The sequence below is a fragment of the Ursus americanus genome, chromosome 9, assembly GCF_024610735.1.
Source record: "Ursus americanus isolate L20-20 chromosome 9, mUrsAme1.1.p, whole genome shotgun sequence".
In the NCBI taxonomy this organism is placed as follows: Eukaryota; Metazoa; Chordata; class Mammalia; order Carnivora; family Ursidae; genus Ursus; species Ursus americanus.
The window spans coordinates 8,556,962-8,572,327 of NC_142135.1; the positions used below are offsets into that span (position 1 = coordinate 8,556,962).

At 54.8% G+C, this 15,366-nt stretch overlaps 1 protein-coding gene across 5 annotated transcripts in view; it reads left to right on the plus strand.

Annotated features, from left to right (window-relative positions):
* ST3GAL1 (ST3 beta-galactoside alpha-2,3-sialyltransferase 1) overlaps positions 1-15,366 on the plus strand; it is a 94,264-nt gene that overhangs the window by 61,786 nt on the left and 17,112 nt on the right. For all 5 annotated transcript variants that reach the window (XR_006782366.2, XM_045812244.2, XM_087864599.1 and 2 more), the window contains one exon: positions 12,797-13,709. Coding sequence is in view for 4 of the 5 variants with exons in the window: in XM_045812244.2 (XP_045668200.2) it covers positions 13,398-13,709 (312 nt within the window). In the remaining variant the exon portion in view is untranslated. The remainder of the gene's footprint in view (positions 1-12,796; positions 13,710-15,366) is intronic.

A 15,366-nucleotide genomic window follows, 5' to 3' on the forward strand; every position in this document is an offset into this window, starting at 1 on the left:
ATCTCTCCTTGGAAGTTAGGGGCCTGGAAGGGACCTTACCTCAACTATCTAAACCTTCCCTCCATACCAGCCAGGACTCCAGCCTGTCACTTACCCGGGAGCCCTTTAGAGCCAGCGACAGACCCCCGAGGCAGAGCTGGGGTGGGGGTCTGGGTCTCAGAGTTCTGAATAGTCTTTCCTTTGCCATGACTTCGGCACCACCCAAATCAGGGAAATCCCTTTTTTTTCTCCCCCCTCCGGGGGGCAGAGGTGGGGTCAGGTGTCAGCCTGGATGTTCAGATGCGGTCCTGACCACATTGCACGCCTTGCATGTTGTATGGATGTCTTCAGACTCTGAATTTAGCACCGCTCAATCTACACACATAAGAAGATTTGCGGATTTAAATTCCTTTTGTGCAGCTCAAAATATGAAAATCTATCCACTGCTTCTCATATGACCCTAATCCTGCTTAATCACGTTTCTCAGACGCGCTTCTCCAAACCGCCCGCTCTGAACCGCTCACTATTTGTGCTGCGGGGAATCTGTGTTCCCCTCCAGCAAGCAAGAGCTACCAGGGTAAGGAGAGGAGGCTTGTCGAGCCCAAGAAGGGGGCTCTCTCAACCTGTCAGCACCGCCTGGATGTGGGGGACCTGGGCAGACAGATGGTCAAGTCAGCACAGGAAGAAGTGGGGAAACAGGTCCCGAAGGAGATGGGCTTCCCAAGGCACCCAGATGGAGACAGAGCTGGTCTCAGACTCCAGGGGGTGCCGTGTGCACCCCATCTAGTCTAGCTTCCTGATGCGGTTGCATCACTCCTGTGTGTGGCTCACAAACCATCAGTGGCTCCCTATGCCTTTAGTCCAAAGTCCGCATTCCTAAAGACTTCAGCAGTCGGCCCCCACCCACTCAGGGCACCCTGATTTCCGTAACTGTGCCAGGCGCCCCCTGTCACCGCCGCCGCCGCCACCATGCACTTTTGGGAAGTTGCCTGCTCTACTGCACCCTCTGACCCCCCCCTTGCCCTCCATGACCGCCTCCTCCAGGGAGCCTTCCCTCTTCCTCCAGTCGTCATCAGCCTGCCACTTCCAAGTCGCCGGGGTCCTTGGCGTTCATGCCTTGGTACAGGTGTCCTCACACGTGAGACATAAGAGGCCAGATGAGAGGCGCCCTGGTGAGGGGTCAGCCAGAGCAGCATTGAAGAGCAGCCTCGGGAATCAGCCCAGCCCTTCCTAGCCGTGTGACCTTGAGAACATATCCTAAGGCCATGGGCCTCAGCTTTCCCATCTATAAAATGGGACTCATAGTGTTCTCTTCCACCATAGGACCTGGAACCGCCTCTCTCATACCCTGGCTAGTCCCGAAGGACCTGTGTAGCCTTGGGAAAGCTTAGCCTCTCAGAGCCCAGCTACCTCCTCCCCTGCAAAGCAGAGTACCTGTCCTGGTACTCTGGTACCTGGGTACCTGTCCCAAAGATCCTCTGGGCACCTTGCCAGGAATCCAGCACAAAACTGTGACATTGCTGGATGGGCAGACTGCATCGGGTGGATGGGGAGGCGGTGGAGGCCGCCAAACCATTATCGAGATAAGGAGGGGACCCCGCCAGGGGCCACCAAGCTGGTTAGATATGTTCTGTGGGCCTTTGTCCGCCGGCAAAACCGTGAGGATTCTCTCTGACAGCTTGATATTGAAATCTAGCAGGGAGAATGGGAGAGGCAGGTGACTCGGTGGCAGAGCAGGGCTGCGCAGTGGCTGGGGGTCAGGCTGCGGTCAGTACCTGCAGCGGCCATGGGCTGTAGGGGCCTGGCCCTGTGTCTTGTCTGCACCAGCTGCAGGTTCCTGTGGGAGGCGGTGCCCTGGAGGCGCGGTGATTGTCACCAGGGAGCCTGGGGCCCCCTCTTAGAGTGCCCCCTAGTGGGACCTGGAATGTGGTGAGCCTGGAACCTGAGAGGAGCCCAGGCGGAGCCTCTGGCTCTGTGGCTGCCATTGGCCATCTTAGTGGAAAACCTCCTGATGGGTGAGTTCCTGGGCAGCAGGGTTGGGAAGATTCCAGAAAGATCAGCTACCCAAAGCAGGAGGAGAGCCAGGGCTCTGGGCGTCCAGCTGGCCCAAACCAGCTCTTCGTGCGAATCCCCTGGGGCTGTCAGGGCTGTTCCTAGAGGTTCAGGGCTGCCTGTGGGGCTCACCTTCAGGGCTGCCGCCTGCAACAGGGAGGACCCCGGGGCCACCCGCGCCGCTCAGCAGGACGCAGATGGTGCCCTCCGCGTGGGCCACTGGGGGCAGCTTGTGACAGGGGTGTTTACGAGGACTTGGTCTGGGGCAGAGAAACCACGGGGACGGGGCCATCCCTGGGGATGGAAACCATGGGATGCATGCAGCCCTAGAGCTAAGGAGGCGAGAAGATGAGATCAGAGACGTTGCTGAGACCCTGAGACAGAGCCAGTGTATGCAGGGAGGGGCCAGAGCCCCCAGTCTCTGTCACCTGCATTCCCATGGGCCAGACCCACAGGAAGCCAGCCAGAGTGGGAGCCTGTTGATGGAGGCCCTAAGGCCTGCCCCTGGGCACAGAGCAAGGTGAGAAAGGTGGAGGGAATGCCCGATGCCCAGCTCCCAGCCTGAACCCCCAGAAGGCTTGGGTGCACACATTCAGCACTTCCCAGCAGGCAAGGCCAAGAGGGGATGGCGCTGGGGAAGATGCGATTTTCTCAGCCCTGACTTTGTGTTCTAGCAGCGTGCCTTAGGCAAGCCTTGACCTCCGTGAGCCTGATCTGGAAACTTCACTGGGTCAAACCCTGCTGGGGCTTCCCGTGGCTCCCAGGATGTAACCCCAGCCTGCCTGCCAGCTCCATCTTGCATCTTTCTCTCTGGAGTTCTGCTTGGCTTGGCCTTCTCTCTTTCAGTTCCTTCGAACTCACTCACAGACCTTTTGCACCTGCAACTTCCCCAGCCCAAAGCTTCCACAGCCCAGAGGCTCTTGTCTTCTCTGCCTAGTTACCCATCCACCGTGCAGGCCTCAGGCCATTACCACGTCCTTGAGACACCTGCCAGCTCCACCCCGTGCCCACTTGTTGTAGTACTGAAGATGGTTGTATCAGTCAGGATTCTCTAGGGAAACAGACCCCGTAGAATATAGATGTATACATGTTAAGAGACTTATTTTCAGGAATTGGCTTATGTATTGTAGAATGGGCAGCTTCAACATCCGTAGGGCAGGCCAGCAGGCTGTAGACTGAGGCAGGATTTGCTTTCTCTGTTATAGTTTTGAGACTAAATTCCTTCCCTGCAAAGCCTCGGTTTTTGCCCTTGAGGCCTTCAACTGATTAGACAAGGCCCACCCACATTTGGCCGATCATCTCCTTTACTTAAAGTCAGCTGATTATAGATGGCAACCACATCTATTAAATGCCTTCACAGCCACGCCTAGACTAGTGTTTGACCAAAGGGCTGGGTGCCATGGCCCAGCTAAGTCGACGCATAGAATTAATCCATCACAGCCTATCTCCGTTCTTCGTGTGATCCCTTAATCTCGCCTCTGCCCTACTCTGTAAGGTTAGGTTTCAGGAGGGCAAGGGTGAAGGTCATCTACTTTCTCTAGCGATGGTTTTGCCCAGCGCTGGACAGAACAGCTGCGGCATAGCAGGTGTCCAGCCATGGTTGTGTGAGACAGTCAAAGGGAGAGAAAATCTGCGAGGGAGTGGCAGGGTGCGGATCAGAGTCAGGTGTCTGTCTGGTGCAGAGTGACCACGCGTGGTAAGCATTCCACTTCGCACAGGCCGTGTCTTCATCCTGACCTGCACCTCCTCCCCCCCAGTGCACACCGTGCTTTTTAGTTGCTCAGATGGATGCTGACACCAGAGCAAGGTGAAGTTCCCCAATATGCGTGCTGATGACGACTGTCGTTTACTGAGGGTCAGGATCATTCTAGACACTTTTCTATATCCGTGAACCCTTAGCATTGATTCTGATGTGTAGTATATACTCTGTATTCTAGGTAACATTTTTAAAGTGTGGGGGCTACACGTTAGTCTGTTTGGAAAGCGACCGCCAGTGCGAACGACGTCGTATGCGTTAATTTTTTTTCTCTTAACGGAGTCTGGGGTGAGCAGGGGCTGGCATCGTTGTCCCATCGTACAGAGAGGCATGGAGGCCCAGAGGTGTGGACTGGCCTGAAGTCCTGAGATGGCTCTGTGTCACTGCTGGACCACAGGGTTGTTGCCCCAGGGTGGGGGCTGTCTCCTTCGTCCCCTGTCCCCTGGGAGGCACAGGGAAGAGAGAGGCCCCAGGGTCAGTGCAGTTGCTGGCTGGGTTAATTAGAGACCTGGTTTTTACCCTGGCAGGAGAGAAGCAGCCATTCCCACTCTGCAGTGTCGGGGAGCCTGTCACCCCTATTCACCTCCATGCCTGGGGCCACCTGTCAGACCTCACCTCACTGTGGCCAGGATCCTCTCGGGTGATGTTTTGTGCCAGGAACAGGGTCCAGTGGCAATGCGGCCAGTCCTTCCTGACCTAGGGGAGGAGTGAGGCATTGAGGGCGCCCAGGTCTGGGCTGGGCTGTGGGGCTCCAGCTGCCAGCTTTGGGGCTAGACTCAGAGTGGGTGGAGCTGAGCTGGAGCGAGCCCACCAGGAAGAGAAGCAAACAAGCAGGGAGGACTCACGCTTGCCCCGAGCCAGGTACTGAGCTGGGCCCCATGCATTCCCCATCGGGACAGCCCAGTGGAGCCCCTCACCTCTTCTGCGGCTCAGATGCCTGGCTCAGGGCAGGGCAGACCCCTGGACACCCCCCACTAGGCTCTGCCTCGCCTGCAACCCCTTTTCACCGCTTACCAGTGGGGGGTCTCGGGCAGGGAGCTTGACTGCCGTGGGCCTCCTTTCCCACCTGCGAAAGATGGAGGTAATCACCGGTTCCAGCACCACGACTGTTGTGGGCTCCCGCAACTTGATATCCTGTCCTGCTTAGAATAGGATCTGCCAGAGGGACCCCTCCTTACTGTTCCCAGCTTAACTGTTGCCCTGCAGCCACCCCAGACCCCCCATTTATAGCCTGAAGCTCAGGCAGCCCAGATCCCGTCCCTGGGGTCACACTGCCAGGGGCTCAGGGCCTCCGGATTCCCCTGCAGGGCCTCGCCCCTGGCTGCCGCAGTGGGACCAGCTCCCAGACTGCTAGCTCTTACTCTGTTTAGGCTCAGCTCGAGACGCCTTCCGAGCTCCTTCCCAGGGAAGTGTAGAAAGAGCCCCGCCAGGGGCAGCCGTGTGAACATAGCTGTTCCATCTCTGAGGCCAGGTGTGTCTTGGAATCCGGGGCCTGTTCCCCTCTCAGCTCTGGCGCCTTATCTCTGGGTCATTGGACAAGTCATTTCCCCTCTCTGAGCTCAGCCTCCACATCCGTCAGAAGAAATGGGGCTGAAATGTAGGGGTGGGGTGTTGGAGCTCCCTGCTGGGAAACAGAACCCAGGGTGGTAATAACAGCCTGCACTCAGGGAGCACTCCGGATGGGATGGGCCAGGCCCCGCTCTATGCAGCGGACCTACACTGACTCCCGTTTTTCTCCATCCAGCCCTGGGAGGTAGGTACCATTTTTATCCCCACGGTGCAGACAAAGAAACTGAGGCAGAAACTTTAAGCAGAAGCATTGGATTCAGGGGATCTGGTGCTTGCAAAGTTGTTGGAAAGGTGACAGGAGAGGAGTCCTTGTCCTACGTCTCCAGGCCGAGGTCCAGAGGCCAGAATACTACAGGAAGCCAGCCCGAAGGTGAGGGAGGCAGGCGGTTCTGGGTCCAGCGCTCAGACCACGAAGCAGCCTCCACCGCCGTGGGAGGGAGGACGGTGCTGCCTCCCTGTTGCCTGTCCCGACTGTTGACCGAATTGCAACTGTGCCCAGGGCCCTACGGGCAGGGGAAGCTGGGAAACGTGATTTCCAGATTTTCAGGCCCTGCAGTAGGGGAGAGGGCACAGAGGAGGGAGGGAAGGGTCCTCACTCCAGTTGACCGTATCCAGCCTAAGGGGCCTTGAAAGCTGCAAGAAACAGGATGTCCTAATGCCCCCAGGTGCAGACAAGGCCGGCACTCCACTCTGAGCATTAACCTTCACAAGAGAGCGTGGGCCACATGAACTGAAGGTACTGTCCTAACCTCTAGTCCCTTTGTTGCTTTGGGAGCCCTTCCCTGCAGGTTCTCAGGGGTCATGGCCAGTAGAACAGGAAGCAGTCCCTCAAGGGATGGAAGCAACTCAGGGAGCAAGGTGGGATCATCGTTGTCGTAATGCCCTTTGGTGCTGTCGTGCCTGGTTTCATTTGTTCTTTTAAATAACCCTGCTGGGAAGACGAGCTGGAGGTTCTGTTGGTTTGTTTTTTTTTTTTTTTTTTTTTTACAAATGACGGCCTGGACTTGGGGGAGAGCAGAGAATTGACATTTATAACCAACTCTGTGCACTTCTGTGCACGTCCTTTTAATCTCCCACGACCCTCTGGGTGGGTGCTATTAGTCCCACTTCTTGGATTCAGAAACTGAGATCGGAGCGGTGGAGTGCCTTTCCCTTGAGCCCACAGCTAGGAGTGCGAGGAATTGAGATTTGAACCCTGGTCTGTCTGCACCATTTTCTCTTGCGACAGCTGTTGACCGTGACCCACTAGCAGGTGCCTCACAGAACCAGACGAGGTGGGTTGCACGTGTCCCGTGAACAGGCCGGGGCTGGATAACTGTTCAGGAAAGAATGGATCTTCTGTGATAGAAGGCTTGAGGCCCTTCCCCGGTCGGTTCTTATTCCACACCACCCTGGGCCACCGTGCGAAGCAGCCAGGACCCCGAAAGCCAGGACACAGTGGGATCCCGTTTCCAATGACTGGAAGGTTCCTGGAGGCTAAATCCCCGTAACTACTCCTCGTGTTCTCAGGATGGGTTGAGCTGGGAAGTCATCCTCGCTGTGTGTCCTGAAGCTGGCGTGTGTGGAGGCAAAGTGAAAGCAGATGGGGCGGGCGGCGGGGAGGCGGTGGCGGATGAGAGGCTGCAGCTGCCGCCCTCTGCCTGTTGATTTGCTACCTTCCCTCCCACCATCTGCTCGCTTGGCTGGTGTGAGGCCGTTTGATTCGCGAGGCACCTCTGGGGCTTCTCCGGGCCCCACCCCCTTCTCCGGATTTTCCAAGCTCCCCACGCAGGGAGCTCCATGCCGGGCACCGGGCATCCCGAGAGGCAGAGGAAAGACACTGGCCTCCTCGTCCCGCAGTGGCAGAGGCTTGTAGACCGTTTCTCCCAGCAAGGCCTGTAAAAGCTGAATGAGCTAGAAATCCAGCTGTTTGGAGGCATTAAGGGAACGCCCAAGGCGGCCAGGACTTGAGAGGTGGGGATCCGTGAGAGAAGGGAGATGAATGGGGTGAGCCCGTTCCTCCAGCTCCCCTCCTGCACGAGGGGGGTGCTGGCTCGTGGGAGGCTCCAGAAGCAGGTGGAGGGCAGCAGCTCAGTGTAGGGCCGTCTCACAAGGCTAGGAGTAAAACAAATGAAATTAAACTAAAGCTAGAACTCAGGACCTCCAGGTCAGCCCAAACCTGTGCAACCAAGCACCTCGAGCAAAGGGAACCACACAGGAAAGACGGAGCACTGCACACCTCGTCTTCCTTCCCAAGGCATCTGCCAGTGTTTCTTGGGACCAGAGCCTGAGAATCCAAGCTGCAGACAGCAGCCGAGAGACTAAAAGGCGAGACCCAGCTTTTGATAACCTCGCAGTGCAGGGGAGACCAGAGGTGAGAGCGTGTAAGGAGGAAGCCCCTCGGTAGGCATCCTAGCTATCCTTTGAGAAGGGCTGTAGCCTGTAAGTGGGGGCAAACCAGAAATAACCGGTCACTGTGAAAACTGAAGCTTGGCCCCAGTCACCCCGGTCACCACCTGGAGCAAAGTGACTTGTCCCAGCTCCACCTGCCGACCAGGAGAAAGCACCTTTCCTCTCTGAATAAGGACAGCCTGCTCCAGAGCCTCTAGGCTTTCGGCACACACAGAATGCACCGTGACCAGGCATGCCAGGGACAGAACCAAATGACCAAAGAGAGATAAAGAGAGAAAAGAGACAATAGAAATAGACCCACATGTTATCCAAATGTCACAAGATACAGACACGGTCTTGAAAAGAACTGTGAGGATTAATTGCAGAAGATGGGCTGGGTGGGGAATTTCCCCTGAAAAGAGCTAGAGCTTATAAAAATTTTGCTCACATGGAAATTCTAGACCTGAGAAAGACAATAGCCGAAATGAACATAATACCCTAGTTCACACAGCAGAAGAGGGTGCAAACAAGAAATTGGAGAGACGACAGATTGTAAGCCCTAAGGAATGACAAGAAAGGAGATAATGAAGACGAGAGCAGGTATTAAGGAATTACAGGGTTAAATATGGCTACATAGAAAGATCCAAGAGGAGGCAGGAGCCTGGGTCAGAGTGCTGGCTCTTCCACCGTCTCGCTGTGTGACCTTAGACAAGTCACTTGCCTTCTCGGGGTTTCAGTTTCCTATGTCAGGGAAATAAGCATGTTTATCTGTTTTGTGCAGTCGATGGGAGGATCACACGGAAGACAGTTGCAGCTTCTCTTTATTAGACATGCGGATGTTACCCGCAGCCCTCGTGCTGGGGACTGTGCGGAGGGCTAGGGGGGCATCCCAGCCTGGGGAGAATTGTACACTTCCGCAGGTGTGAACTAAGCATTCAGAAACCCATGCCTTTCATCCGTCTGGTTTTCCAAGCATTTGAAACAGCTCATCTGTCAGTAGCTGGTCATTGCCGGCATCTCCCTGTTGCTAGGTGGGCTTATCTCTGCTAGGGACTCTCTTTGGAGAAATCTTGACTTCCTGGATCCTTGACAGGGTTCTACTGTGTGTTCAACATTGTGCCGGTGACCCCATTAGACTGTCCCATCCGCAATCTCCGTGCCTCGTCCAGGACAGGTGGACCTTGGAGATAATGCGGGTTCCGTTCCAGACCACCACGATACAGTGGATATTGTAACGAAGTGAGCCAAAGGCATGTTCTGGTGTCCCAGTGCATACAAAAGTTGCATTTATACTATCGGAGTCTATTACATGTGCAATTGCATTATATCTTTAAAAATCAAGATAGATACCTGCATTTGAAAATACTGTGTTGCTGCAAAGCGCTAACCATGATCTGAGCTTTCAGCCTGTCGTAATCATCGATCACAGATCATCTTACCAAATACAGTAATGAAAAAGTTGGAAATGGTGCGAGAATTACCAAAATGTCACACAGAGACACGAAGTGGGCAGATGCTGTTGGAAAAATGCCGCCGGTCGATTTGCATGACACAGGCGGGCTTGCCACAAACCTTCCAGTCTGTAAAAAGCGCAGTATCTGCAGAGCAGGACAGACAGGATGTGCTTGTCCTCCAGCATGTGGCTGCGAGGTGTCAGCCATGCTGCGGGCGGGACAGGGAGCCGTGTCCTCCCCCGTCTTTGTTTTGGGCAGGTGTGGCCGGCCTCCCTCGCCGCGCGCGGGGCATCTTGGTCTCGGTTCAGGGAGCCAGGGCTGGCATCGCCCCAGGTGTTGCTGGCTGCCTCACTTTCTGGAGTGCAGGGAAGTCACACATTCCTTCTTTCTTCCCTGGGGCCGGGGAAGGGGGTGGAAGGGTGTTCTTGCTTCTTTCTACTGCAGCTTTTTGCAAGGCTTTGGAAATCACTAAGGGATACGAGCTCAGAAGCCTCTGCTGGTCAGTGGGATCCGAGTGTGCACTCTGGCCTTGGAGATGCAGCTACCAGCACGTGCTGAGTGCATGGGAAGGCGGTGTCGCGGTTCCCCTGCTTCTGCAGCCCAGCCTCACCCTCTGTCCCCACTCTCACCCCACCCCAGCATCCGCTTAGATCAGGAATACCTCCCTCGCGGAACCAGGACGTTGTCGGGAACCTGACCTCTCATTCAGAATTTTCTTTGGTCCATGTGGTTCAACAGTCCTCTATTTGAGTGACCTTGTCTCTGCCCTTGGCATCAGGATACAGAGTCAGCCAGAGCTTCTTGGGCCCTGCTCATTAGCAAGACAAAAGCAGTGAGACCCTGTCATTCCTCTGCTCAGACCCTTCAGTGGGTCCCCATGTCACTCAGAGCAAACTTAGTCTTGCTTAATGGCTTCCACAGCCCCATGCTCTCCACCCCACCCCACACAAGCCTGCTCCTCTCCTTCCCATTGATCCGGGGGTACCGGCCTTCTTTCTCCCGAAAACACCAGGACCTTGCAGATGTCTAGGAAGCTCCCAAGCTAGAATCTTTCATGCTGTGTCCCAACCACCTATCCCAGAGCCTGGCCCATCACAGGGCCCTAGAAAATAGGTAGTGAGTGAATCGGATGACTGGGCAGACTTTGCTGGGTGACAGCTCAGAAAAGTGGACAGAATCTGTGTTATCCTCATTTTCCAGTGGAAGAAATGGTTCCGAGAGGGCAGGTAATTTGTTCATAGTCACACAGCAAAGGGGTGGTACAGCCTGAGAATCGGAGTCTTCTAACTCTTGGTCTGTGCTTTTCTGCACACATCTCTGCCCTGACTTCCTGGCCATTGCCTTTCCCTTCATTTGCTTCTGCATTCCTTCATGCCATCTGGGTGCCAGGTGACAGGGGCCCAACAATGAGTGAGACTGTGTTCTTATCCTCATGGGGCTCCCAGCCCAGGGAGGAGGCAGATAAGTAAACAGTTCAGGTGGAGTGGAGCCATGACACTGTGGAAGCCAGGAGAGGACTCTGCTCCTGCCAGGAGAGGGCAAGCCTTCCTCCAGCAGTCAGCACCAGCTGATCCCTGAAGAATGAGTAAGAGCCTAGCAGGGTGGGATGGACTTTCTGCATAGTGGGGTCAGCCTGGGCAGGAGCAGCTGTGACCTGTGCGTTGGTCACAGGCTTCAAGTTTTAGATAAGTAATCTGCTTTATGCAATAAAGGGGATTTATTATCTCATGTCATCAAAAAGTGGAGGTGTAGGGTGGGCTGCAGGTATGGCTTGATCAGGGAGTCAGCACCACTTATCTCAGCCCTGTTCAGTGGTCACCTCTTCCACATGAGCTATGAAAATGGCCAGCACATACTATATGTTGGCTAATTGAATTTAAATTAAAAAAAAATTACATATAAAAAATAAAATAATAAAAAAAAATATGGCCCTGACTGACCCTTTTATATGCAAAAATCAAATAGCCAGAGCAAAATAAAGTTTCTGCAAGTCAGGAGTTTCAGTGTGATTGGATGAATTAGCACACATACCCATCCCAGGACCAAGAGGTCTGGGGATCTCTGCCAGCCAAGTGAAATAAGAGCCCACCCTTGAAGATAAGCAGGTAATCCCACTCCAATAACAGAGCTGCTTCGTGCTGGAGGAGCATGGGGTGGCTGGAGGGAATGACTCTGGACACCATTAGCTTATAAATATGAGTCAGGTTGTCTTGAACGGTGACAAATGGAGAAGTAGGCAGATCAAAATGCCCTTGCCAACTGAGCTGAAGAGTGGAGGGGGTTGTAGCACATTTGAACCTCGGATGTGCCCAGGAAGACACCATGGATTTAACCTGATTTTTGAGCACCACCCCCCTTTTCTACCAAAAGGTAATCAATAACCCTTCAACTGTCACGTTCCTAGAAAAAAGAAAGGCATCATGCTCGTTGACATCTACATATTGAGGATGGGGACGATCTGACCAGACAGAGATTGGGTCGGGGACAGGGGACACATTCCAAGCAAAGGCCAAAGTCATCACGCTCAAGCGAAGGGATGCAACCAGCACAGAGGCAATGCAGTCTGGGGGCTCGTGTTCTGGACATCTGAGGAGGCCCCGTTTGCTCTCTTTCATGGACATATACTCCCCTTTCTCCGTACCGTTTCTACTGAAGACCAGTGGAGAGACAGGGTGTCGCTCCCAGAGCAGACCCTCCGCCCCTGTGCCTGGTGCCCCCACCCACCCGCGTGCATGGGGTCAGAGGCCTGGGGATTTGGATTCAGGTCCTACTTCCTCCTTTCCCTGTGACCTTGGGCAAGTCATCTAATCTCTTTGAGTCTCTGTTTATTCTGAGGACAACATGGGCCCCCCCCCATCTGGCTGGCAGCATACTTTGAGGACTGCTGGGGGAAGTACATATACACACATGGCCCATCTTGTCGGGCTTGGAGTGGCTCATCCAAGAATACTCATTCATTCATGCCTTGCAAAAGGAGAAGTTTTGCAATTGCCTAATAGGTCCGGGCAGCTCCGCCTGTAGCATTTTATCTTATCTTTGTAACCATTGGTAAGCGGAAGTGTTGTGTTCCCATTTTACAGAAGAGGAGGCTGAGGGCCAGGCCGACCGATTAACTTCCCAAGACCACGGAGCTCGTAAAGCGGAGCTTGAACCTGGCCAGTAAAAGCCTGCTCTGTAGAACTGAGGCTAGTCGGCAGAGCTTGAATGGCAGAAGCCTATGATTCTTGTTGAAATTCAGAAGCCAAGGGAGAGGGAAGGAGAAAGTAGCGAGTACTTGGCAGGTACTTGCCATCTGTGTGCGTTCCCGCTGGACGTGCATCGTTGACTCATTTCACAGACTTTGGTGGAATGCTTAAAGGGACCCAGCTCTGGTTGCAGGAAAGATGGCGGGCGACTGCTGTGTCCCCTTAGCAAACCTTGCAGACATCCCATCATACACGTGCACACACCACGGCTCAAGAGCATAAATCAATGGTCCAGAGCCACCCATCACATTGGCTTGACACCAAAGCAGAAGATCACGGAGTTCATCCTGGAGGAGGTGGGGAGAGAGAAAGATTGTTTGATAACAAGGTAATAGAATTTCATCCTGTTTTCTTCCTCCTTTTCTGTGCAGATGACTGACAAGCCTCAGTGCCTCCATCAGGCACGCTGCTTACCGACCACATGTCTATGACAGCGTGGGAAAGACCCGCTTCTAATTAAGCATCATCACCCATCACCCTTTCCGGAGGACAGTGGCCAAGATGGCGTCCCTCTGTCCCACACTGTGACCCTTCCTCCGAGGTCCTCACCCCGGAGAGTCCCTGCACTGTCACCAAGATTAATTACCCCTCAACCCCTTTGGATGGGAAAGGAAGTCATTTTACTAAGTTTGATTAAAGCTTCGAGAGACATCATCGGCTGTTTCAGGACTGCTGACAAAGCAGCCTACTTATTTCCTGAAAAGACCAATTATATGCAAGAAGTGCCAACCCCCCAGAGGGGGGCTCTCAGCCTCCAACCATCACGGGGTGATGTCCCACACGCCGGTGTGGCCGTTGCCTGTTGGGAGTGAAGTTGGCGCTAGCAGGCCTGGGGGCCCCTCTGGGAATCCCTGCCTTGCCTTGTGACCGAGCCTCCGTCTCCAGGATTTTTTTCTTCCAAATTCCCCCTCGACCAGGCGCGATTTCCTGCCACGCAGCCAGCCCCAGGACGCGCCCATCCGGACAGCAGAAATGGTGACCATGAGAAAGAGGACTCTGAAAGTTCTCACCGTCCTCGTGCTCTTCATCTTCCTCACCTCCTTCTTCCTGAACTACTCCCACACCATGCTGACCACCACCTGGTTTCCCAAGCAGATGGTCGTCGAGATCTCGGAGAACTTCAAGAAGTTCATGAAATACACGCACAGGTCTTGCACCTGCGCGCGCTGCGTCGGCCAGCAGAAGGTGTCGGCCTGGTTCGACGAGCGGTTCAACCGGTCCATGCAGCCGCTGCTGACCGCCCGGAATGCGCTCTTGGAGGAGGACACCTACAGCTGGTGGCTGGTGAGAGCTGGGGCCGGGGCCGGGGCTGGGGCTGGGGCTGGGGCTGGGGCAGGGGCTGGGGCTGAACGGGGCGCGGCTGCAGGTGCCTCTGGGCCCCGCTGGGTGCTTAGCAGGATTCGGGATGGTGGCATTCATTCGTTCGTGCAGCAACTATTTATGAAGGGTCTGCTACGTGTACATCAGAGCAGAACGTTCTGTATTCGTTTCCCGTGCCTGCCGTAGCGGACGGCCACAAACTAGGTGCCTGGAAACAACAGACACGCCACACCAGTCTCTGCCTCCATCTCTGCCTGACCCTCTCCTCTGGGTCTCTCTGCATCTCCCGTCTCTGCCTTTCTCTGCAAGGTCACCCGTTACTCAGTTCAGGGCCCCCTAAATCCGGGATGGTCCCGTCTCGAGATCTTTAACTTAATAACCACTGTAAAGACCCTTTCCCACCAGGTGCCGTTCACACGTTCTGGGAGTTGGGACTGGGACACACCTGTGTGCAGGCCACTGGTTCCACGAGCTACAGATAGTGAGATGCAAGAGAGACAAGGTCCTTACTCTCCCGGAGCTGTGTCCCGGCTGAGAGAGACAGATAAGAAAACGAGAAGACAGGCTCAGGTGGAAATGCCCTGAGAGAGGTCAAATGAGGTTTGTGGTTGAGAGAGGCTGGGGGTCCGGGGCCTCTAAACGGGGTCATCGGGGAAGGTCACTGCGGAGGCAGGACTTGAGCTAAGACCCGGAGGTAGAGAAGGCACTGGGCGTGGAAGGATCCGGAGAATGTGCTAGGTCACAGCAGCAGCGAGCATAGGAGCCCTGGGGAGGCATCCGCTGGGTCTGCTGGGAGAGTGGGGGCCCCAGCAGTGGGCAACCCCCATGGTGGGGCTTCTGGTTTGTTCTCTGTGCAGCAGGAAGCTGCTGGGAATCTGAGGGGAGTCCCGTGCTCTGGTCTAGTGGTTTGAATGGTTATTCTGGTTGTTGAACCCCAAAATGGAGTGAAGGGGAGTAAGAAAGAATTTACTCCTTGCAGATTTATTGAACACTTACTATATGCTAAGCACCGATATATTGAGATGGAAAAGACAGTCTTCCCTTTCTTGGGTTGCAGGGGAGGTGAGAGAGGAGGAGACAGCCAGCCCCACGCTGGGGGGATAGGTGTTGTTCTGGAAGTGGCACAGAAGATGCAGAGGCCCAGAGGAGGGGCACCACACCCTACGTTGGGGCTGGGGCGGGGGCTGTCAGAGAAGGCTTCCCAGAGGAGACAGTGGCCCAGCTCCTCATGAAGGACTCAGAGCCGTTGTCCAGGTGGAAGGGCTCTCCAGGCAGAGGGGCCAATTCGTGTATCAGCCTGGAGGTGTGAGAAGGGCCTGTGCGGTTGCTGTCAGAGCATCGTGGCTAAAATCCGAATGAGTGAGGGGTGGGGTGTGAGCGATGAGGCCGTTGACGTAGCTCATGGAGTTCTTCATATATCATGTTAAGAAGTTAGAGTTGCGTGTAGGCTGAGAAAATCAGGGGGGACTTCCTGCAAGAGGCGGGCTTTCCCAGTCAGCAACTCTTGAAGCAACTCTTGCCCTCTGGGAGCTTACAGTCTCTTTGAACAGCTTAGAAGAGTCTGCAGTGACTCAGAAGAAGTGAGTCGGAGTGCCTGGGCTCAGTCTTGGTTCACTAAGCT